General features: G+C 27.5%; 1 protein-coding gene across 1 annotated transcript; it reads left to right on the top strand.

The window, feature by feature from the left end:
• Nucleotides 1-1,629: 1,629 nt before the first annotated feature.
• On the top strand, nucleotides 1,630-2,457 carry LOC136082032 (THAP domain-containing protein 1-like). Its single transcript, XM_065800572.1, has one exon. It carries the CDS (start codon nucleotides 1,758-1,760, stop codon nucleotides 2,448-2,450), a length of 693 nt encoding a protein of 230 aa, XP_065656644.1. The 5' UTR covers nucleotides 1,630-1,757; the 3' UTR covers nucleotides 2,451-2,457.
• Nucleotides 2,458-14,321: the final 11,864 nt, after the last annotated feature.

Raw genomic sequence — 14,321 nt, 5'->3', positions numbered from 1 at the left:
ATTCTCCCACCCTCCTTTGGAGATAAACAAAAAGATGGTGGGAAAATAAGAACAAAATAACTTTGGCTTTTTGTAAAATACAAAAATGTTATTTTGTTACATCTTACATCTTTAATATATTAACTACATTTTTTAACAAAAACATGTTGAAAATTGATGAAATTTTGTTTTAGGTAGTTATTCTTCTTACGCAGTGCTGTTGTTAGGCACCACCACGTCCCTAAATTAGGGTTGGCTGAGACCCAGCGAATCTCCAGGGAACTCTTTTTAAAATAAAAGGAGTTTTTCTTTGTAATACCTAAAAAAAAAATTTATTATTTTGGGACCCTAATGAGGGTTATTTATTTTGGGAGGGTCTCCGACCGACTAGCTACTGCACTGTTCTTACAAGTTTAGTTCGCGTCGGCTCTGAACAAGACTAAGATGTCTAATTTAAAACAGAACACTTCGCTACACAATAAAATAAGGGTTTTATATATATATATATATATATATATATATATATATATATATATATATATATATATATATATATATATATATATATATATACATATATATAGGGTTACAATACATTCAGTTAAAATTCAATCTGAGTTATTGAAACGTAATAAATTCAACATCAATAGGAAAGTAAAGCTGCCATCATTTAAAATGTAAAGGGTGTTGTCAAAATATGTTGAAAGTAAAATTAAGTTACTAATAAAATCACGTTCAACAATGATAAATATTCTTACTGTAGTAAGAATTAGTACTAGTTAACAAATTTGAACAAATAAATATAAAATAGTGAAAAAACAATGAACAAATAAGAACTTGAACTGCATGCATTTTAAAGCATTTTATTTAATTTATATATTACTTTAGATCATATTAATTTGAATACTGGACCCAGAGACTTTATTCCCAATTACACTGTGGTACTCCAGATTAAAAATTGAAAAGTTTCTGTAAGTATCCTGTTTTTGTTCCTCAATGTACTTCGTAAGTCCCTTAAGTTTTATGAACTTTATTGTATCTAAAGTTAAAAGTTTTGGAGCCTAAAAAAAAATATTAAAATAGGGGGGAGATAGGGAGGTTACAGAAACCTCCCTATCTCCCCCCTATTTTAATATTTTTTTTTAATAAAGAAAATTTGACTTTTAAACCAGCATTTCTTTGTAGGACACTGCAGTGTCCCATGCATGCATGCTTGGTTTTTGACAACATTTGAACTTGCATCAGTCAATAAATAATTTAATAATATTGTTGTGATATGTTGTATAAATAATACCATAGTAGATTATGATATGAAAATAAGATAGGATATGAAGGCAATGATCAAAGAATAAATTTACTTATAGAAATTTAGATGTTTGTTTATTAGTTTCAGAATATTGTATTATGTGTGACCACGGCCTTCTATAATAACAGGTCTTGACATCGCGCAACTAAGTTGTTAAACTGAAGGCCTATTCCTAATACTGTGTTTACATTTTTATCTTTTAACATTAGACGAAAGTTTGTGTTCGCGCTTTTTTAATAAATCTTTAAAATTTGATTGGTTTTTATATTAGATAGCGCAAGACGATAACATTGTAAGGTTCAAGGCGTTACATTGTAAGGTAATAATCAATGATATATACTACATAGATATCTTACTCGAGCCGCGGTTGTGAGGCAAATTTGTTTATCGGAAGCCATATTGAATACTGGCAAAAAACGCAAAAAAGATATAATATTTTAAAAAAACACCTAAGTTTACTTTTTTTAAAGAAATGGTTATATCTTGCTCTGCTTATGGTTGTGTAAACCGATTTACCAAAGGCGTTGCAATATCTTTTCATAAATTCCCTTTAAAAAATAGCGAGCTGTGTCGAAAATGGGTTGTGGCAACAAAACGTTCTTTATTTGTTCCTACGAAATATAGTTATATATGTAGTGTTCACTTTCATAAAGAAGATTATAATTATGAAAATGCGAATAAACCTCGTTTAAAGGCTAATGTTGTACCATCTATATTTGATTTCCCGGCGAAAATGCATTGTAAAAAGCCAATCAAAAGAAAACATGTTTCCAGGAATGTAACCGAGACATACAATCAAAAAAAGATATCTCCTTCGTTGCCATCTTCTTCTCAAAATCATATTTTAACTAGTGTTGATTTTACTATTGATAATCTAAATAATAAAGTTGACTCTCCATCTAAAGTAAAGCTTAAAAGAATAATTAAGACTCTTAAGCAAAAACTAAGAAGAAAAGAATTGAAAATCAATACAATGGCTGAAATTATTAAAAAACTTGAAAATGATAAGCTTATATCTGCTGATACAGCTCAATTTCTTGATAATAGTTTTTCTGGTCTTGTTAGTGATTTATTTAAATCTGAACTAGTGAATAAATGCAAAGATCCTAGAGGTCACAGATATTCAGAAGAAGTGAAGAAATTTGCTTTGACACTTCAGAAATAACTTTTTATTCACCTCGTGCCTATACTTTTGTCAGATCATTGTTTGCTTTGCCTTGTATAAGTTCTTTATCAAATTGGTCTTCATCTATAGATTGCTCACCTGGGTTTTTTAAAGATGTTTTTTCTTACATACAACAAAAGGGATTAGAAGATAATACATATAAAGATTGTGCATTAATCTTTGATTCTATGCATATTAAATCAGGTCTTGTTTATAATCCAAGTAATGGTAACTATGAAGGCTTTTCAGATTATGGAAACAATATATCTGAAAAGCCTTCACAATATATCCAAATTGTATAGCTACTGAGGCTCTTGTCTTTATGCTTGTTGGACTTCAAGGTCATTGGAAATGTCTTATCGGTTATGTTCTATGTGAAAAGATTTTAACAACAAACTTGGTTTGTCTTCTAACTAAAGCAATTAATTTGTGTATTCAACACGGTATCGATGTTCACAGCGTAACTTGTGATGGTGCTTTTTCTAATTTTAGTGCAATGAAAAGTCTTGGTTGTTCGTTTGATAAAGTTGAAAATATGAAAACTCATTTCAATATTGAATCTTATGATAAAGTTATTTATTTTATTCCTGATCCTTGCCATATGCTAAAACTTGCACGAAATGCATTATGTGATCTTGGTTTATTTATTGATAGTCAAAAAAGATTTGTAAAGTGGGAGCACATCACAGTTCTGCAAAACTTGCAAGAAGATATTGGATTAAAGTTTGCCAATAAGTTAGGCAATAGCCATATTAATTTTCAGAGACATAAAATGAATGTAAAAATAGCCACCCAAACACTTAGTAATTCCGTAGCAGATGCTATTGAGTTTCTAATGCTATCTGGCCATCCCTCTTTTCATGATACTCAAGGAACATTAGATTTCATAAGAACAATTAATAAACTTTTTGATTTACTTAATTCAAGAAGTCCATTTGGCAAAGGTTTAAAAAAACCCTTATTTCTTAATGACAAAATCCATTGGTTTAATGTTATTGAAAAGTCAGTTAAATATCTCGCTAACCTAACTGATAAATATGGAACTAAAATTCTTAATCATAGAAGAAAAACCTTTGTTCTTGGTTTCATTGTCTCTGCAGCAAGCATCCGAGATTTGTCTAATAATTTACTATCAAGATCAGAAAATTCATCCAAATATGTGTTGACCTACAAAATGTCTCAAGATCACCTGGAACTGCTGTTTGCTTGTATTAGAGGAAAAAATGGTTTTAATAATAATCCAAATATCATTCAATTAAAGGCGAGCTTCAAAAAAATCCTTTTAAGAAACTTTCTGATTGGTTCAAAGCATGCAAATTGCCTCACTTTTGAAAAAAATTCAGCTGGTTCAATATTTTCATTGAAATGGAGTAAAAGCAGATCTCCAATCATAGAAACAGAATTAAAAGATCAAGATAAAAATATAATTGAAAATTTATCAAATAGCCTAGAAGAGATTTCGACATCAATATACAAAGAAGCAATACTTGGTTATATAGCTGGTTTTATTGTTAGAAATCTTAAAAAGAAAATAACTTGTTGCATATGTGCTGAAGCACTTAACAAACCAGATAATTTAGTTTTTGATCATGACTACACAGTATTTTACAAATTGTCATGGTTATCTTTTATAAATTTAAAAAATCTTGGTGAATTAAATATACCATCTATTAGCGTCATTAAAATTATTGAAAAATGTGAGCAAATTTTCAGAGTTTTTATTATAGGCCTGAATTCAACAATATTAACCACTTCTTTACGAAAAAAACTTGAAATCCTTAATGGGTTATAAAATTAATCAAGAGCTTGCATGTGAAAAGTTGTTTCCGGAACTAAATGAGCATGATTTAGATCACGAGATTTTAACTGAAGATATGCACTCCTCTCAACTTTTGAAAAAGATAATTAATAAATATCTCTCAATTCGTCTATTTCGTTATGGAAAACAGTATACTAACGATATTCTCCATAAAAATAAAATTGGTTTACGTCAGCAGTTTAATAAAATAATTCTATTTAAAGGCATATAAATATTTGTTAAATTTTAAAAGGAAGTAAAATTGTTAGGGAGATAATGCAAATAGTTTCGTTTTCTAAGATATTCTATTTTTATGAAAAAAAATTTATTATATGTTAAAATTATATATTTTAATATATAATATATATATATAATATATAATATATATAATATATATAATATATAATATATATAATATATAATATTTTTTTTAAATATCCCCATAACCAGGTTTTGTGTATATATATAAATATATATGTATGCATATATGTATATATATATATATATATATATATATATATATATATATATATATATATATATATATATATATGTAAATTATGTTAGTGTATTTTACAAATAGAGTGCTCAATGTTCTTAATGAACAGAGCAATAATAAATTAGTAAATAGTAAATATTAAAAAATAGTAAAAATTAGTAAATAAAACTCTTCCTGATGATCCAGCAATGGTGAAACTTCAAGTCGAAGATAAAAGTTAAATAAGTGTTTTTTACTAATTTATATATATATATATATATATATATATATATATATATATATATATATATATATATATATATATATATATATATATATATATATATATATATATATATATATATATAAATTATGTTAGTGTATTCTACAAAGAGAGTGCTCAATTTTCTTAAAGAATAAAGCAATAAATTAGTAAAAACACTTATCTAATTTTTTCTTTCTTCCACACAGTGTTTCTCCATCAGTAGGTTCATCAGGAAGATTCTTCCTGATGAACCTACTGATGGAGAAACACTGTGTATATATATATATATATATATATATATATTTATATATATATATAAGATACATATATATAAATATATATATATATATATATATATATATATATATATATATATATATATATATATATATATATAATGTTTACTTATGATAATTTTCTTTTCATAAATATCAATTATATTAGAAAAATACAATTTGCATTATCCCCAAAACCAGGTTTTGTATATATATATATATATATATATATATATATATATATATATATATATATATATATATATATATATATATATATATATATATATATATATATATAATATATATATATATATATATATATATATATATATATATATATATATATATATATATATATATATATAGATATATATATAGATATATATATATATATATATATATATATATATATATATATATATATATATAGATATATATATATATATATATACATATTTATATTATATATAGATATATATATATATATTTATATATATGTATCTTATATATATATTGTATATGATATAATATATATAGTGGAAATACTATTATTAATAGTTAATTTATTGTATACTGGTAATAGAGTATTTACTAAATACCTCCTTAATCCAAGCTATGTCCAGTTTTTTCAAAGCATATCATAAATAATAGCTTCTTTCCAAGGTAATTAACTTATTTTTATAACTATAACTTTAAAGTAACATCAACTACTTTAAGTTTACTAATATAAAAATAACATCCAGATTAAGTAATTATAATAAACTCTTTCGACAAAAGCGCAACATTAACGATACTAACAAGATTATTTTGTGCCATTTTTAATAAATAAATCTAAACAGGTCAGACCTATTATTTAATGTTTATAATTTCTTGTAAAACTAATGCTAATTCTTGTAAAACTAATGTTTATAATTTCTTGTAAAACTAATGTTCATAGCTAATTTACGATGTTTTGCCAGTATTCAATATGGCTTCCGCCAAAAAAAAAAGCCTCATATTTCCGAACGGGATTTTTACGGAGTTAGACTATGTATTTATATATCATTGGTAATAATATTGTCAATATTATTAATATTGTTTTTTTAATATTTAAAATGCCTTTAAAATGCTGTGTATCTCTTTGCAAGTCTACAACAAAAATATCAATACTCAACTACAACAAAAATATTAATTTATAAATTTCCGAAGAATCTATAGGGGAGAAAAAGATATAGTGAAGCTATCCCAAGAACTGGTTTTATTGTTACAGACTATACAGTAGTATGTCAACTTCATTAGCCAAATGAAGCACCTTTTGAAAGCAAATATGGGAAGCAACGACCTTTAAGCCCATTATCTGTTTTTAAAAATAATCCGCCTAGTTGTTTAGCCACACCACCAAGTAAAGTTAGGAAAACTGTAACTTCAAGCGGTTTTCGAAGCATTTTACCAGATGAGTTAAATGATTTTCTAAAAGAGGATGAACTTATATTTGACGATATTCAATCTTTGTTAAGTGATAATAACGATGTTATTGTTTTCCAGCTTAATAAAAAAAGTTTACACATACAATCAAAAATGTACAAACTTGGTGTTCCATTATTTATTTTAGTAATTTTCAATGATTATTCATTTGTAGCTAACCATAATGGCACAACTTGTAATTTTTCATCTTTAGCTGTAAACAAAGTAAAGTTAATAAAGACAAAATCAGCTTTATTTGAAGCAGTTAGATTTTTAAAAAATAAAGAAAGTTCGCTTCAGTCAAATATTCTATTTGAACACCTTAATGCTATGAGAAAAGTTAATGTTGGTGAAGTTTTATATACTTCAGATATTATATGTAGAGCATATGAGTATTTTGCTATGCGACGAAGTTTATATGATTGTTTGTGTATTGACTACAAGTTGCCAAGTATAAGGACTTTAACACAATTGACTTCAAAAATAAGCTCAATGGAGGACCTAAGTTTCATAAATAGTATTTTTATGAATTTAAATCCATTGAAAAGAACTTCCATACTACTAATTGATGAGGTCTATGTCAAAGCTTCATTACTTTACCAAAGAGGTGCTTTGTTTGGTCAAGCAGTAAACTACCCTGAAAAGTTAGCTAAAACAATTTTATCATTTATGATTAAATGTCTTTTTGGAGGTCCAGAATTTATATGTAGAGTTCAACCTGTTGCAAATAGTTCTTCTGAATTTCAGTTTGCTCAATGTCAACAAATTGTTGATATGATAAATAATATTGAAAATAGTAAGACATTGGTAATAATTACTGATGGTAACCGTGTAAATCAAAGATTTTTTGGAATGTTTAAAACAATTGATAGTAAACCATGGTTAACAACATCAGGTATATATTTATTGTATGATTATGTGCATCTCTTAAAATCTATACGAAACAATTGGTTGACAGAAAAGACTGACGAACTTCAATTTTTGAACAATAAAGAACGGGCTTTGGCTAAGTGGAGTGATTTAGAAACTTTATATAAAACTGAGTGCAATAGTCTTTTTAAACTCTCTAAACTTACAGCTAAATCAGTCTATCTAAAACCAGTAGAGAGACAATCTGTAAAGTTTTGTTTGTCTGTTTTTTTTGCGAAGAAACAGTAGCTGCACTAAGAACGCATCCAGAGATTGAAAATAAAGCATTTGAAGGTACTGCTTTATTTATTAAAAAATTTTTTTTTTTCGAATGTTGTTAATGTCAAAGCACCTGGTGCTGGCATTCGGTTTAGAAATGAATTATGCGGAGAAATCCACTCAGTTGGTGATCAACAGTTACAACTCTACAAGATATTGCTGAATTGTCAAATTTTATGAAACCTACAGGCAATAGCGCATTCATGTTATGGCTTTATTGATCTTGTAGAAACTTTGTTGAGTAATGGAGCAAAGTATGTCTTATTAGGTTGGTTTTCAACAGATCCTCTTGAAAAAGCTTTTTCTAAGCTTCGACAGGGATCTGGAGGTACTTACTTTATAAACGCTAAATCTGTAATTGAAAAAAATAATATTCAACATACTAAATTGATATTACAACTTGACATTCCTGTTGATGGTATCGATGGTCATACTTGCGACATATGTTTTAGAGATATTTCTACTGATGAAAAAGAACTTCTGGATAATATACATGATCTTGAAAGCTCAGTTAATAAATCTACATTAGTGGCTATAGTTTACATAGCTGGCTATGTGCAGAAAAGCGAAATAAAAATTTACGATGATTCTACCAATTATTATTATAAATATGGAAGTTATCTGTATAGCCTAAACAGAGGCGGACTTGAAATTCCTTCTGATACTCTTGTTTAATGGTCAATATTTTGCTTTTTTTTTTCAAGGTGCTACTAACCCTTTATGCAGAACATTTTGTGTTACTCAGTTTCAGTTCATTGCTGCTAAATATAAATTTAAAATCACAAAAAAACAATGCAGAGTATATTCTAATATTCTGCTAAAGAATTACTCACTAATTACCACTCCCAAAATACTAAAGCTATCATAATTTATGTGAAAATTAGTTCAATGCTATTTTATTTATATTAAAACATAACAAGTAAATAATGCTATTTACTTGTTATGTTTTTTATTTTCTCATTAGCCTATGTCTCTCAATATGTTTGGATTTGTAAATATTTATCCTGTTGAGATATATTGATAAAACTTTTTTTTTGCTTGAATCAACTTTTGTTGGTGTTTTTTATTGTTGGTGATTTTTATTGTTACCATTTTTAGCAAAAAAAATTAAAAATACAGTTATCTTTCTAATATATAGATATATACTTTGTTATGGTTCTGCTTGTTATTGATACTATTTAATGTTACATAAATATTCTTAATGAAATTTGAAATACGAAAATTATGATTATCTTTTAACAATTTTTTGGTTTTCTTTTTATATTTCCGTCTTTACTAGAGATTATTATTAGAAAGCATAGACTGCCATTACACCCTACCTAATATAAAAATATATCAATATAAGTTTCTTTTTATATTTCCGTCTTTACTAGAGATTATTATTAGAAAGCATAGACTGCCATTGCACCCTACCTAATATAAATATATATCAATATAAGTAAAAGTGAAAGTTTAATCGGCCTTTAGTTTTTACGGCATTTTGCGCGATGTCAAGGCCTGTTATTATAGAAGGACGTGCGTGTGACGAAAAAGTAAAGATACTTTTGCATCTAGTGGCTATTGCACCCAACGTCTACATCATTGAAAAAGTAGGTTTTTACATTTTTGTTTTTGTTTTTTTGTTTAACTACTTATCCTAATTGATCACTTTTTTTCAGGATTCTCCTCATGGGTTTAAGCTCATTACGCATAATATGTGTTCAATTACCCATAATACGTTAGTCATTGTAAGTAATAAATTAGGAAATAATTATTTGTGAAATATTGTAGTCATTAATGACTTCAACCTGGCTAATAATTAAAATTGCTCGACTAATAAGGTTCCTTATTAAAATTGCTCTCTCTCTCTCTCTCTCTCTCTCTCTCTCTCTCTCTCTCTCTCTCTCTCTCTCTCTCTCTCTCTCTCTCTGTGTCTCTCTCTCTCTGTGTCTCTCTCTGTCTTTCTCTCTCTCTCTAAATATAAATATATATTTTTATATTTATGTATATTTTTTTTTTTAGAAAATGTTTGAAGAAAGTTAGAAGATACTAAAAACCGTGGTATTATGCAAGCCGAAGTTAATCAATTAATTCAATCGACAAAAAACGGCGTGTAAATCGCAAAAGAAAAAATTATATTTTTAATATTCATTTTGGATGTATTGATTAATAGCATTTATTTTAAAATAAATTCATTTTGCAACACGTTTTTTAATTTTATAAAATTTCGTCATAATAGTTTAAGGTAAATCCCACATAGGTTATAGGTGGAAAACATCACATGTAAAAGATAAAAAAAAAACACATTTTGAATACCAAATGAGATAAAGTAGCAAATACCAGATTAAGTTTAGCCTTTATGAAAGCTTCGATGATTAATTTTAAATTACAATTTAAGTAATTTTTAAATTAAAAGAATTTTAAAAATTATCATAGAAGCATTCGGACTTTCATTTGTCTAGTATTGACTACTTTTATACCATTTGGATTAAAATATGTGGCGTTTAAGATCTATCACATGTAGTATTTTCCACCTATATCCTATGTAGGATTTACCACATAAAACCCATGTGGGATTTACCATATGAAACCCACATGGGACAAAATAATAATCCCCATATGGGTTACATATGGTAAAAACCCACGCGTATCCCATATGCGCTTTTTCACTGGGACCTGTGATTCCATTACAACAGTTTAACTATTTGTTAAAAACTATTATAAATCATAAGCTAAACAAAAAATTTTATTATTTTTTCAAAATAATAATTATATGTTTTATATATCAATACTAAATAAATAACAGAGAAAGTCACATATAAAAAAAGTTCACTTTATTAATGCTTTGTAAAACGCAATATCAGCAGGAGGCATGTATGAATACATGGAAATGATATCATTTGCTTTTTCAGCAGATAAAGGCTGATAAGGAGCACGTAAGCAAGATGCCATTGGTATATTTGTCTTCAATGGTTTGGCAATAATGCTTGATGCTGCTCACTTGACAGACTTATTAATACGAGCTTGTGAATTATTATCTGAAAACGAGGTTTTAAAAAAAACATGGTATGGCAGTCCGTTTCGATAAACAAAATTTTTAACTCTTGTATAAGGCACTAACTAATAACTTGACAATTCAGCAATAATTGAAAAATTCTTCCAATCTACTAATTGCATTTGGTAAACAGAGAATGGTTTTTTAGGATTTACATTTTTAATAGCTCTTTCTAGTCCAAGTGGACAAAATATTTCTGCAGTACAGAGAGATTTTTCAATTTGACTATGAATGTTATCACATTCTTGAATGCTGGAGTGACCTGGCTCACAGAATTTCTGCTCAATGACTTTTATTTGTGGGTATCCTATAATAAGTTCACATAAAGCTGCTGACATAAAACTATTGCGGCTTTGTGGTACACATGAATCAAACCAAAGTATGAACTTATTTATGTCAAGATCATCTATGATTTTTAGAGGCGGGCATGTTACAACTCCAGCAAGATCATTTCCTCCACGACCAGCCATAGTTTCATGCCAAAGGACGCAATAACCTTTCTTGTTAAGCGAACAATGGCTAATTAAGTTATAATTTGAAAGTTTTCATTTGTAAAAAAAGTTTCAAACATTAGCTTGAGGCAAATTTAAAACATTTTCAAGATCAATACAAGCAATTGCAGTTTTAGAATCAGCATTTTGACAATCTTTTTCACGTTCAGTTTTGGTATTATTCCTTGCTATGTGCTCATTATAACTATCTGTCTGCTCATTGCTTGCATTAACAATGTTGCAATATTCATAGCATGTGTCACATTAATTTTTCTTTGAGTTTTGAAATTCTATGTTGAACTCGTGATTGAAGATATAACGATACAGATATTCTTTTACTGGTGTGTAGTCATTTTCATTACAATATATTTTAAAAAGATCATACAGTTTACGGGTGTATACGAACACTGCACAGGACGACACCGGACCAACACCGGACATCACCGGAGTATAAAAAACACTCTTAGTAGAGCGAAATATGCATAATTTACATTCGTAATACATAAATGCAATAAAAATTTGTCCAAAAAAAAAATTTTTGAAAAAATTTAAATTTTTATAACAATTTTAATTGTGTACCCACATGTAAAAATATTTATTTTTAATTTATTTAGTCAATTTTTTATAGCACACGTGTATCTCATTCACGCGCGCGCACCCCTGTCAGATATTAATGTTTTTGATTTTTTGAAAAAAGAATTAATTTTCATAAATGCGTGTTTGGATTTAAGAAGAGCGGTAGGCTTTTTTTACAAGAATTATAAGTTATCCTTTTAGACTGCTTGTCCTAACCAAAAACCCTTTGCACTTGCATGTACATTCCACTGCGCCTGTCTCTATTTTATTCAGTCGATGTATGCACAATCTACTGCACCTGTCCCTATTTTTAATTTAAATTTAAATTTTTTTTTTTTAATTATTTGATTTTTATTGTATATGTATCACAAATATAACCTACGTATGTTTCGCTCTACTAAATTGTTTTTTATACTCCGGTGTTGGTTCGGTGTGGTCCGGTGTAGTATTCGTATACACCGTACAGTTTGCATATATTGAGTGATCCTTCCATATATTCTTTATTTGTCTTTTCCCTGCAATAATGAGCCTCAATTCTTGGGAAAAGATTTGTATGGTCTCGTACAACTTTTTTAGAGACTTGTGGTAAGCTTTTTTTTATGTCTTCCGAATTTTGATTGCATTGGCTATCCAGTAGTTAAGCATTTATTAAATTGTGAAGTAAAAAATTCTTTGGCTATTAATATTCAATGTTGAAAGATAATAGGATTTACAAACTCTATATTGTGTTTTAGAAACAAAAAACCTATAATAATAAGACATTTTTCTTCTCGAACTTTCATCAGCTTTGTTCGACAGCGTTTTTTCTCCAGATTTTCGGTAGTTTTTGAAAAGAAATGTTTTTTACCGTCATCATTTAAGGTCCAAAAGTTATCAAATATAACTTGACACTCGATCATAGTTATATTAGAGCATTTGAATTTATAATTTCCGCAACTTTTTAGCGTTACGATAGACCTTTCTGCCACTTGTTTACCTTACGAGTTTGTATTAGCTTTACCCGACCGACGTTGCATTTTCCTTATAGTTTGTTGCCAAGTATTCGTATCAGCTTTACGTTTCCTAGATACTCCACCATGGGGTGACCTACGAGAAGGTGTAATACCAAACGGCTCTAAAGAATAAAAAACTCCATTAACTTTTTATTTGATTATCCAGGATAAATCATTTCAGGGTTAGGGTTAGGGTTAGGGTTAGTGCATATGTTGTGCACAAGTTGAGCGCGGTACTACCAGGGACGTGGTGGGGATCGAACTCGGAACCTCCCGCTTATGAAGCGAGCGCGTTACCACTAGACCACTACCGCATATGTACAAATGTACTCGTGCATATGTACAAATGTACATATGCATATTTGTACATTTGTACATATGCATATACATTTGTAGTATATGCATATGTACAAATGTACTCGTGCATTTGTACATATGCATATGTACATTCGTACATATGCATATGTACAAATGTACTCGTACATATGTACAAATGTACACTCGTGCATATGTACAAATGTACATTTCTCACGAAAACAGTATGCTATATATATATATATATATATATATATATATATATATATATATATATATATATATATATATATATATATATATATATATATATATATATATATATATATATATATATATGTAAATTATGTTAGTGTATTTTACAAATAGAGTGCTCAATGTTCTTAAAGAACAGAGCAATAATAAATTAGTAAATTAGTAAAAAACACTTATCTAACTTTTATTGATAAAAGTTAGATAAGTGTTTTTTACTAATTTATATATATATATATATATATATATATATATATATATATATATATATATATATATATATATATATATATATATATATATATTATATATATATATATATATGTTTGCTGATGACACAAACTTTTTTTTGTCTAGCAATAATATCATAACACTATTTAATGACATGAACATAGAGCTAATTAAAATTTCAAAATGGTTTAAGTCTAATAAGTTATCAATTAACATAGAAAAAACTAAATGGACTCTATTTCATCCAAAATCCAAAAAACATCTTTTGCCAAATGATATGCCTCAAATATATATAGATAATATTCAAATAAAACAATCAAAAGTTATACTTTTTCTTGGTGTTTTTATTGATGATAACCTTACGTGGAAAAATCATATTGAAACCTTGCGCAACAAAGTTTCAAAAAATATTGGAGTACTATATAAAGCGAGAAGTTTTGTAAATAAACACGCATTAATTCAACTTTATTACTCACTTATTCAATGCCATCTAAATTATTCAAATATCGCATGGGGCAGTGCTAAAAAAT

Source organism: Hydra vulgaris, chromosome 06 (assembly GCF_038396675.1).
Source record: "Hydra vulgaris chromosome 06, alternate assembly HydraT2T_AEP".
Taxonomy (NCBI): domain Eukaryota; kingdom Metazoa; phylum Cnidaria; class Hydrozoa; order Anthoathecata; family Hydridae; genus Hydra; species Hydra vulgaris.
The sequence above is the reverse complement of the archived record's forward strand: the minus strand, read 5'-3'. Positions and strand labels throughout refer to the sequence as shown.